This window comes from Symsagittifera roscoffensis, chromosome 9 (assembly GCF_963678635.1).
Source record: "Symsagittifera roscoffensis chromosome 9, txSymRosc1.1, whole genome shotgun sequence".
In the NCBI taxonomy this organism is placed as follows: Eukaryota; Metazoa; Xenacoelomorpha; order Acoela; family Convolutidae; genus Symsagittifera; species Symsagittifera roscoffensis.
In genome coordinates this window covers 24,235,999-24,247,250 of record NC_087070.1, presented here as the reverse complement: position 1 = coordinate 24,247,250, position 11,252 = coordinate 24,235,999, and the positions used below count along the sequence as shown (strand labels likewise).

Here is an 11,252-nt window from a genome sequence, read left to right as displayed (position 1 = left end):
AAGATTGCAATGATTGCTGGGCTTGGGATGACTGTCTATTAGCAGGCAGTAATTGCTTTAACTGGGTTTGCTGTCAGACAAAAACAAATTCGCTTAGACTTTCAAATAATTTGGAAAACTACTTAATTTGTTAGGGAAGCCATTTTTTGTTTTTCGCATAATTAAAAATTCGGCTGGGTACATGCTGTTCAAAAGTTTAAATTTGAGTAAAATTGTTAAATAGCGAATCTTCAAATTACATTCTTCTACATGGGGATGATAATCGACAAAAATGCTAATAGGGCGGTCTCCTAAAATTGTACATCTATAATAAATAATTTCTGTAATCTACTCGATTCGCAATGTACTCGAAGCGAAAGTTATAGATCAACCGTACAATTTCAGCCCCCCAATCGATTTAGGGGCAAAAAAGTATAGATTTTTCTAGAACTAATTTTGAGTATAGCCTAGATTTGTTCAAAACTAATCCTATTAATAAAAAAATGGATTTAAAACAATAATTTGTTTATTTAACAGCGTATATACAAATGCAATCCCGCATATAAAAAGTCAAAATCAATTTTACTTGCGCGTTTGTAAAAATGCATATTTTATAAGGAATGATTTTTCAGAATTAATACATGCTTCGGGAGGGCATTCTACGGTAGGTCTTTTAGGGGGAGATTGTACGGTTGATCCGAAGTTATTCTGATTTTTTTACGAAAGTTTCTGTCGAATAACTCACTAGACGAACGAAACGGGTTATCTCAATTCCATTTAAAGAGATATCTAAGCTGGAAAAACTTCCGGACGTAAGCAGCGCTATAATAGAAAACGGCAAAAATATGGGCACTTTCATTATCTGTAAAGTGATTAATTGATTAATTTGCCATTTTTCAAACCCACATAACTCTACATAACATATCACAGGTAGAACATCTTTAATAAATTGGTTTCCAAACTGAGCGTTCAAATTTAATTAAAAAAATTGAAAACTATAACACCAGCTTGAGAGACGCTAAGAGGTTGATTAAACTGTCAAGTAACGTCCCATGCGATTGACAAAACACAAACAAAAGACTGCAGCTCGAGATTCCATTTTCTTCTTTGAAAGTCCACAGAGACAAATCTTGAGGAATTAGCATGCCAAAAAGTGTCATGCCATCTAAACAGTCCTCAAAAATGTATTTCACCAATGAACACATTTCCAAACTGGAACCAGTCGATGTTTCAATTCAGATCAAAAATCAATGGCTGACACCGGAAAAAGACAAAAAATTGAGAGAAAATACCAATTCGAAAGTTTACAACCGTTGAAATGTGCAAACAAGATGTATGTTTGTGTTGTTATTCAGTATTTTTGTAAAGAAAAAGCTGATCGCTTTTTCCTTATTATGGTGTTCATCTAATAAATAATAAATTTCTTAAAAATAAATTGTGACCTTTTAATCAGATAACCATAGGCTCTGCTCTGTGCTTGTTGTCACGAACAAACCAAGAAAACCGCCTGTTAGAGTTTCAAAGTTAAAGTCAAGAGATTCCAAAATTCAATCCTACTGGAGTTTCTTTAAGTAATCTCACCAATCGGATATGAAAAGTTCTCTATCTGGACCGAAACAGTAATTGCATTCGAATTTTTAACATAAAACAAGGTACCAAATATTTGACTGATTTGGTTTACTTATATTTCAGCTCGCAAAGTCTAAGTTACGATTTGATAACACTTGCTGATCGCAAATTGAACTCGCACCAATTACTTTTGTAGACAAAAAACAGTCAAGACTAAATTTAACAAAAAAACTTTAAGAAACTTTTTATTGCTATAAAAATTCTTAGTCGTATTTCAGAAAAACTCATCCATTACCTTGAAACAATTTGTAAAATATCTGAATTATAAATAGAACAAAGCCGCTTGATTGCCAGAAACTAAATTCAAACAAAGTGAGTCACAGAAAAATTTACCAGAGACCATGCAGCCAAAACAACTGACATTTTTTCAGGTTTAATCTTCATATACGGAAAGCTTTGGTAATCACAGAAACCAAAAATCTAGTTTTTGATAACGTAGCTAAGAATTGGATTTAAAACAATTACAGATCATTTTAGCATAAAAAAATACAAACAAAATTTTAGGATTTTGCCGACTACAAACAGTTTCTGGAGGCCTGGAGCATCATGCACGTAAAAGTTGAAAAGTATGGGGGATGAAACTGAACCTTGAGAAACCCCGATTCGGACTACCCCGGTTGCCGATAAATGGTTCCTAAAAAGAGTCGACTCCCGGGCTCGACTATCACTAAGATAGTTTGAAAGCCACCAGACAATGCATGCAATTTTTTTTGGGCTCGTACAGAACTTGCTAAAGCTTACAGTGGCGGGCCGTGTCAAAAGCCTGAGACAAGTCGAGAGTTGCTAGAATCGTTCGCTTCCGGGATCGTTTTTGACTAAAACCATCTGAGATGTAAAATGCTTGAAATGACAGGGCTGTTGAGATTGAGTGCAAAAGTCTAAAGCCCCGGGATGACCAAAAATACTAGTCATACAATTTCCATATATGGAAAAATGCTAGTCATACACTTTTCATGCAATTCCACACGTGCAGAAAATTGCATGAAAGGTCTATGATTAGTATTTTTTTCGTATATGGAAATTGTATGACTAGCATTTTTCCATAAACCAAAAATGTTGATTTTTTACATTTTAATTTCTCAAAATTTTGTGGTTGTGTTCGTAAACGAACACAAATGACATAAACCTTGATTACTCAAACGTAGTAACCAACGGTTTGGCCTTCTCGCATTGAAAACGCATTGGAAACAGCCTGATATGTGTTACTTCTGTCTCAGACAAACAATATAACGAAAGTAATAAACTTTTAAATTTTGGCAATAATTTTCAAAGATGATTATTTCTAAAATTTGAATTTTTAAATTACCAAACATTGATCAAGGCATTCAAAAACATGTCATACAAAAGAACGAGGAGTTTTAAGCGTTTTTGAAAAAAGTTATGAAGAGAAAAGGAAAAAAAATCCAATATTAGTATATCCAGGACTACGTTATACACACAAAAAATTAAATTTTGCATGCAAATTTTTTTTTTCAAAAAATGTTTGTTTGAATACGAAAATCAATTTGCGGTTGAAAAAAAATCATAAAAAATTTTTGGGGGCAATTTCAAAAATACTTAGAAAAATGTTTGATGCATTTAGACTGTTTATTACCTTATAAAAGACCGAACTTTTTCAAAAGATTCTTCTCTATCTTTGAGAAATCTTCAAGATTCTTCAAGATCTCGGCAAATTTTTCAAGATGACTGCATCTGGAATCTTACTGTCACGAAAATCTTGTTTGGAGATTAAAATTAAAATTTAATTCATATTTACATTCAAACTTATTTATTTACATTTTGTTTAAATCGCTGCATATCTTTAATTATGTACATGTGTACATTTTACAATAGCTGTACATTTATAGATGTTAAAATGAGTTAAAATTACTGTTTCTATTTGGCCGGGACTGTAAAATTTCAACTTCGGTCAGCTCATAATGTCTTGTTTTGCTTTGATCTGCTGCTACTGTTGTTGGTTTGATCTATTGCTGGCAGCAGTGAGAGAGTTTCTAGCCGACTGCTGTCTGGATGTCCTGGATGAGTGTCTGCTGTCACTTCTCGCTTCCTGTCTGGCCCAGAAGTCGCTCACTTTGCTCCCTATGTCCTCCGCCTCTTCTCGCATTGATCTTTGATACTGACGCAACTCCTGTACTTCGCCCTGTTTGCGCACCTAGTAAACAAAAAGCACACTTAGGCAACATAGCCAACAGACAGTCGGAAAAGAGTCACTTAACACAAGGAAACAGGAAAAACAACAGTGGTGTTGTTTTTCTTTCGCTGTTCAATTTTAGAGTTTGCCTTCCGATTAAGGAAGTGAACTGAACTCAAAGTCAAACCGCTAAAAATCAAAAAATTTTGCTGAAAAGAAAAGCAAAAAAAATCATCACGACCTATATAAAGCCTTCATTACGTTCATCAAAATTAAAGTTCTGCGGGTTCCTTAATGTCTTGCGTCAATTTTCAGCTGAAATTATTTCTGAAAAATGAGACCCTGACCGTACTGACCTGGAACCCGCGGAAGAATGCCTGGATGCGGAGTGCGGCCTCTTCCTCTGTCCAGATGAGTGACCAGGGGAGGGGCTTCCGAGGATGTGTCTCGTTCCTCTCCCGCACGAAGGGAATCTCGTCCAACTTCGTGTAGTCTCTGCTTTCCTGGTGTCTATGTAAAACTAAGTTTATATCTAACAGCAAAGCTCAAATGTTTCAGCTCACCAGAAACGCTGAAGCCAAGTTAATTAAAGCATGTGCGGATGAATTATGGGCTTCTGGAAATCTAACGGCAGCATGCACAAGAATTTGATAACTGGGAAACGGGGCGGTTGATCTTTTCTTATGATAGCCATTTTGATTCTTTTCGAGCTCTGCCGAAAATTTAGAAAGCACTGCCGGCTATTTTCAGACGTAAATCGCCTTTAAAAAGCTTTTTAAATTCAGATTTCATGAACGGTATTATTTCATTATTTCGGTATTTTTAATTTTTTAGGATCAGTCAATCCGCAACCGAAATTGAAGAGCGTTCTAGGGTTGTAAAAGCTTTCACTGCTTTTTTAATAATTTAATTACGCACTAAATTAAATGAGGATCATGTTAAAAAATTTTTCTCGGCTAGGCTTCAAGAACTTCTGATTACGACGACACCCATATATCATACTTGTACCACACGATATTCGAGAAAAATGATGCTGATAGTAACTTTAGTTTAAAGAGCTGTTTAAAATGTCTGTACTTTGGGTTGTGGTTGTAGAGGTACTCTGTGAGAAAGTCGCACCCGTTGAACCGGAAGTATTTCCTCTCGAAGCACTGCTCTTTCCCAGCCCTCTGCAACAACTCGAGCAGACCCGGCAACAAAACCGGAAACACTTGCGACTCCAGGTACTCTCTCGGCGAACAGTTGATCAGGTCGACCTTAATTTCATCCAAAGTTGAATTTCACATCCACTTTTCCATCGCAACTCAATGTTTAAAAACTCAATTATTAAGCCAGGGACGGATCAACGATTTTCTCGGGAGGGGGGATTTTCGAAAATTTTGTCAACATTTTTTAGGTCGACCGAATTGATTTTCCGAGCGCTCCCAGAACACTATAAAAACAATATTTAGGCAAATGTTTGAAAAGAAAACAGGTCAAAAATGCTCGTTTTTGAACACTTATTGGAAAATTGAATAAAAAATTGTGACTTTTCGGCGCGCTCTCTCCCACAAAATTAGTAAAAATATTACCAAAGGGGGACCCTTTGGTTGGCGAGGGGAATGAATCCTTGAGAGGGGAAGGGCGTTCACTCCGCAAATCCTCCCCTGGATGAAGCCCACTTGCAACTTAAAATTTTTGCTTCTAGTTCACCTCAATCTAACAGAAATGAATTCTTCATTTCTCACCGTGTCCAATATATGATGGTCCTGCTCCTGTTCCTCGGCGGACTCCACGCTGTCATCCTCAGTGAGTTTCACTAGACCTGATAAACAATTCATTTGTTCTCGGTGAGTCAGAAACCTAAATACAGCAGTTAACCTAGAAAGGCGAGATGATCCTCTAGAAAGTGTAATTATTAAACTTTTCACGGCATCCAACAGAGAAAAATAAATATTTGTGCTCAAAAATTACGAACTTAAATCGAGGACTCTGAAATTAAGTTGTGCTAGCATAAAACATAATTATGAAAAGTTACTTCAAGGAGATCACTTGAGTCAGAAAAACAATTTTTGCGCTCTGGTATGTCTTTTTCGGCCAGATTTTAGATGTATATTTTTAAGGGTTTCAATTCGTACAATATGCGCGCTAAGAGAGTTAATCCAAATTAGACTACCTGCGAATGCGGGGTGACAAGTGTCAATTTGAAATTCTGAGAGACAATTGGCGTCTATGTCATTGTGTGTGAATTTGCAGTCGAACAGGGCCGGGTGCAAATTACTACTGGAAAATTGGACTGTTTTTGGGTCAACCTTGCTCTTGGTTTGTTGTCTGAAGGGGTCTGCAAGCTGAAACTCCTTGCAGATCTCGTCCCAGATATTGGGCGGCTCCCTAGTCACTACCACGGACATATAATCTGAATTAAATCAATTATATCTCTCTTATGTAACCTGAATCAATAGATCCCATTTGACTTAAATCTGAATGCAATATATATATACATCCCAAACATAGCTAACAGACAGTTGAAAAATAGTCATGTTGGAGTCACAGTTGGAAAAACGCAAAATAGAAAAAATACTGAATTGTTTTTTGAAAAAACTTCAGCTTACGAATTTCAAAAAATTATCCATAGCCTTTAAAAAATTTGAAGAATAATTTTTGATGGATACTTTTTTGATTAAATTAACTGGAAACTGGATCAATAGGCAAACCTTTTATTTCGCTGGGAAATCTGATAATTAATTTCCATTTTCGAAATTAGAAGTCGATCACGTTTTTCGTAGGTGTTGTGAGAGGATTACAGTTGCTGATTTGGGTAAATATGGCTTAACTAACATGAAAATCCCACTAATTCTACTACACTTTCGTCTCACTTATTACAGAGTGTAGTAACTGCAATTTAGTCTGAAAATGGTAAAATAAGGAACTAGAAAACAGAGGAATGGTAAAATAAGGAAGTAGAAAATCTAGATACGGGTTCTAATCCCGACTCTCCCTGGTTATGTATTGATAGGTGTTTCAACATTCATAAGTGTAATTCATAACATTGACTGCTAAATTGATTAACAAAAACCAAACTGTTTGCAGTCAAAAACTTTACGTTTGGTCATCGTTGCAAGCTCGCTAAATATCTTTCGCTCTTTATGGTGTTTGAATTGAAACTTCAAACCCGAAGTTTCAAGTCAGGTGCACTTAGACACAGCAGAGAACTTCACAATTCAAGGAAACAAGCGAAATTTGCAGGTACATAGATTGGCAGCCGATTTTTCTATTGGTACCATTTTTTGAAAATTGGTACAGTCGTTTTTGAGAAAGTTGAAATTTCTGCAAACAGTGAAAAATGTTCCACAGCATCACAAAAAAACGGAACACAATAAATCCCATACATTTTCAAACTGGACCTAACACTAGCCAGCAAAAAGCAGTAAGGTATGCCATTTAATTGTTTATCCTTAAATAGGCTTAAATATGAATAAATTGAAATTCAAATGAGCACTTTTATTTGCGACTTAGGTTAGAAAACAGTTCTTCATAATAAGACACTACGCTTCGATGGTGTGTAATAATGAAATTCAATTTTGAGTATTGAAATTAAGTTAATTATGGCTTAACTGGGCACTAGATTTTTCTATTTCTGACAACTGCATGTACAGGATGAGTTTTTAAAATTCTATAATTTTTTAGTTCTATTTTTAAGGCAAGCTTTGAAGCAAAAAATCTTCGAACTCTAAAACATTCGGAAAAAAAATACAGCTATGACAATTGAACTTATCAGTCTGAATTAATTCTGTAGCAGATCAAATTTTTTAGGCGATGAACACTTGATTCAACCACATGAGTGGACTTTCAGTCAGATAAAACTTTAAGCGCCATATACATAACAAGTGACTGCTGTTTTTATTTGGCGAGACGTATCAAAATTTTAAAATAGCATAACACCAGCCTCCGTTGAAGTGAAAAAATTTCACAGAATATCATTAAGAATTATTGGGCAAATTTGAACAAAATGAAAAAAAACCGGCTCGTTTTGACAGCTCATCCTTGGACCACAAAAACACCCATTTTAAAATTTTCTAAGCTTATTTTCCTAAACAGCTTTTTTTTCGGATTCAGTTGCTCAAGTTGATCGATTTTGCCGACAATTCTGCTGTGCTTTTCCTAAGTGATAACGCTTGCTAATGTCGAGCACGATCATCGCAGACGTACCAACTTAGTGCACCTTAATCGACGGGGTGATATGAAAGAAAGTTTTCAAAACAATTTTTGTATTTAAAAAAATATGTAATAAACTTTTTTCAGAAAAAAAAAACTCAAAATCCGCAAAAAATCTTGTAGCTCAATTACCTTGATCCATGGTGCTTTAGAAATGGAATTCAGGAATTTAGAAGAAAGCTGAACATCAAAAAGCGCCCGTGCTACGGGAAAAGCTGTCAAAACCAAACAGACCGGACAATAGTCCGAAAAGTTATTTACAAAAGCGTATCCCGGCCGGATTCCAACCACAAATACTTGCCGTCTCAAGAAGGTGTAAAACCTCTACGCTAAATGCGCCGGATAGTTGATTGATTTTGAAATTATTATGAAGCAAGATGATACATCTGCGAAATCTTAAAAATGTTTACGGAGAAAAAGTATCGTACCTGGTTGCAACACCCTTGCTTATCACAAGAGCAAAAAAACTCTTTAAGCGACAAAACTCACCTATATTTCACGCATAGGCGTAGCTGTTGATGCACGGGAGCTTTAATAACGCCTCCTGTTGATTAAAATTAAAATCGAAGATTTGGATGGGCAGTTTTTAAGAAAATGTAAAAAAAAATCCAAAAGTATGCGTCAAAAACTCCTCCGCACTCTTTTCCGAAGGCTGTAAAAAGTGAGTGACATTAAAAAGAGACTGGGTAATTATGCAGTCACACAGGGTAGTGGTGGGCGGACTTCCGATTGTTACCACTTTTTGAAAATAGATTGGGAAGTTTTTGAGAAAAACTGAATTTTTGAAGGAAGAAAAGATTTTCCATAGCTTCAAAAAAATATATAAATCCCAATTCCATACATTTTTATAAAACCTGTTTTTATCAAACACGAAACAAAGAAACTGAGCTCCGAGATGAGGGGGGTTAGAATTATCTGGGCTTGTGATATAAAAAAAATTCCACAATGAAAATCTTAATTTTAAACTTATTCTGCTTTGTCTTACGCTGCCCTGCCTTGCGCTATCCCGTCTTGTTTTGCGATGCTCTACCTTGCTTTCCGGCGCTGGCATGCTCTACCCCGCCTTGCCTTGCGCTGCTCTGCCTTTTTCTGTGATGCGCTGCTCTGCCAAGCTCCTTGCAATGCCTTATAGATAGCTGCTCTGCCTTACTGTGCGCTACCCTGCTTTGTTTTGCGCTTCGCTGTCTTGCTTTGCGCTGCCATACTTTTCTTTGCCTTGCCCTTCTTTCCGCTGTCCTGCACTGCCTTGTCTGGTGTTGCGCTGTTCTGCCTTTCCTTGCCTTCCGCTACCGTTCCTTGCCTAGCGCTAATCTACCTTGCATTGCGTTGCCCTGCCAGACTCCTTGCCTTGAGTTGCCTTGCCCCTTCTTGCCTTGCCTTACGCTGCCTTCCCTGCATACCTACCTTGCCCAGCCTTCCTTAAGTTGCCCTGTCCCTCCTTGCCTCGCGCTGCCTCTCCTTACGCTGCCTTGCGCTACCCTGCCCCTCCTTGTCTTCCGCTGCCCTGCCCCCTTGCCTCGCGCTGCCCAGCCTTGCCCCTCCGTGCCTCGCGCTGCCCTGCCCCTCCTTGCATTGCGTTGCCCCGCCCCTCCTTGCCTTGCGCTGCCCTTGACCTTTCCAAGCCTGCACATTCGACCTTGATCTGTATCTTGAAAATTTAAGGTTTTAACTCAAATTGATTTCTTAAACGTTATGAGTGGTGAGCTGTTAAATATGGCGCCCACACCAATTGAAAACGACTTACTATTAAAAATAAGAGGACAGTCAGCCAATTTCATCTTAACTTATCCAAGTTCGCTAAAATTAGTCTGAAAACCGAAAATATTCAGCCCAGCTTTTCTCTGCACTGTGGAAACTATTTCAAATTTTCTTTTCAGAGTCCGACATACGATCAAAAGTATGATATCACACTCCCTACGAGCTTCATTTGGTAAGCAAAAATGGCAGGAAAAAACCAAATCGAATTCAAAGTTCCTTTCACTTTTCCGGTGATCGAACAAAACTAATAGTGCACTGAAAGCAAAGTGAGCTAAAAATTATGAGCCGGAACTGAGCTTACTCGTAAATGCACATTCTTCCAAAAACTTTCTTTTCTTAGAAGAATTGGTTGCAATCGATTTTCCAAAACTCTCTTTGCTTATCAAATATCAGCGTATTATTACCGAAACACCGCATGCGAAAATCAATTCAACTAAACTTCAAGAAAGGAGCTTTTCGTACAATTTATGATTCCATTTCCGACTGCCAATTTTTTACGTAAATTTTTCCAAAAAAATATACAGCATCGCAAAAACAATAAGCCCTCAACAAAATTCTCAAACTCGAAAATCACCACATTGTGAGCTCATTCAATGAAAATACGAAAAGAAAAGATAAGAAAATTTTTACAGCTTGAGCTTTTTAAAGTCAATATATATATACACATTTACACAAATTTTGGATATTTACAAAAATCACTATTTGGATTTATCATCGCTACAAAAATTAATCTAAATTATTTTTTATAACTTTTTTGCGGCGACGATTTCTAAATTTTCCAGTGCTGAAACTGCAGCTCCTCCTAACATACATACAAACATGCCAATAATGAGTGCCAAGCGGGGCCAAAATGTGCGGTCGTAGAGAATTATATCTTTTTCACTGTTTCTATTCTCTCGTGGAAGGACTATGAGCACAACAGAGACGAGTGCCACGACTATACACAGGATAACTCCTATGAGTGCTTTTCCTGATCGAACTAGAAATAGAGCTATGGCGATCGAGAGGAACCAGGCGAAGAGAAGGATGAAAGCGCCAGGCCCGAATCCACCCACTGATCCAGCCTCAGTTGTCAACAAATCTACATCACTGTCACTGCTAGACATGACAAGTTATCTGAAATTACACCAAGTTATTTAATTACATGCGTTTCAAAACCAGATAATCGCTCATTTCAGCGAATTATTTGGCTATAAAATATCCGTTAGGCTCAGAAAATCAATACAGAAGATCAGGGGATCTAGGACTTTCTCGAGGGGGTGGGGGTGCGGATTTTCCAAGAAATTCGAAAACTTTGTCGAACTTTTTTAGATGCACCAAATTGGTTTTCTTTTCATTTCAAGACAATTTTATTATTGACACTTTTGATAAAACTAACTAAATTCCGCAAGAAATCTGAAAATTAAACTCCAATTTTGAAACAAGAGATCTATCACGAGTTTTCGCGCCAATTCCACGTTCGTATTATTTGGAGAGCGCCATTTAGGTCACTTTCAGCAGATACATTTCAATTGAACTCAAAAAGTGCATTATAACTAAGTGCATCAATATTTTAAGACTT

The 11,252-nt window shown here is 37.0% G+C and overlaps 1 protein-coding gene across 1 annotated transcript; it reads right to left on the bottom strand.

Moving 5' to 3' along the window:
- Positions 1-3,364: 3,364 nt before the first annotated feature.
- LOC134854018 (IQ domain-containing protein K-like) lies at positions 3,365-6,131 on the bottom strand. Its single transcript, XM_063870082.1, has 5 exons — positions 5,895-6,131; positions 5,467-5,543; positions 4,817-4,995; positions 4,096-4,249; positions 3,365-3,760 (listed from the first exon to the last, which is right to left on the bottom strand). Exons 1-5 carry the CDS (start codon positions 6,127-6,129, stop codon positions 3,554-3,556), a joined length of 852 nt encoding a protein of 283 aa, XP_063726152.1. The 5' UTR covers positions 6,130-6,131; the 3' UTR covers positions 3,365-3,553.
- Positions 6,132-11,252: the final 5,121 nt, after the last annotated feature.

What these genes read in the sequence shown, in the direction of transcription:
- LOC134854018 (XM_063870082.1), bottom strand. Translation starts at nt 6,129, where the DNA reads ATGTCCGTGGTAGTGACTAGGGAGCCGCCCAATATCTGGGACGAGATC. An exon ending in ACCATCATATATTGGACACG is followed by an intron (nt 4,996 to 5,466) that starts GTGAGAAATGAA and finishes GATGAAATTAAG; the next exon opens with GTCGACCTGATCAACTGTTC. An exon ending in CATTCTTCCGCGGGTTCCAG is followed by an intron (nt 3,761 to 4,095) that starts GTCAGTACGGTC and finishes TTTGTTTACTAG; the next exon opens with GTGCGCAAACAGGGCGAAGT.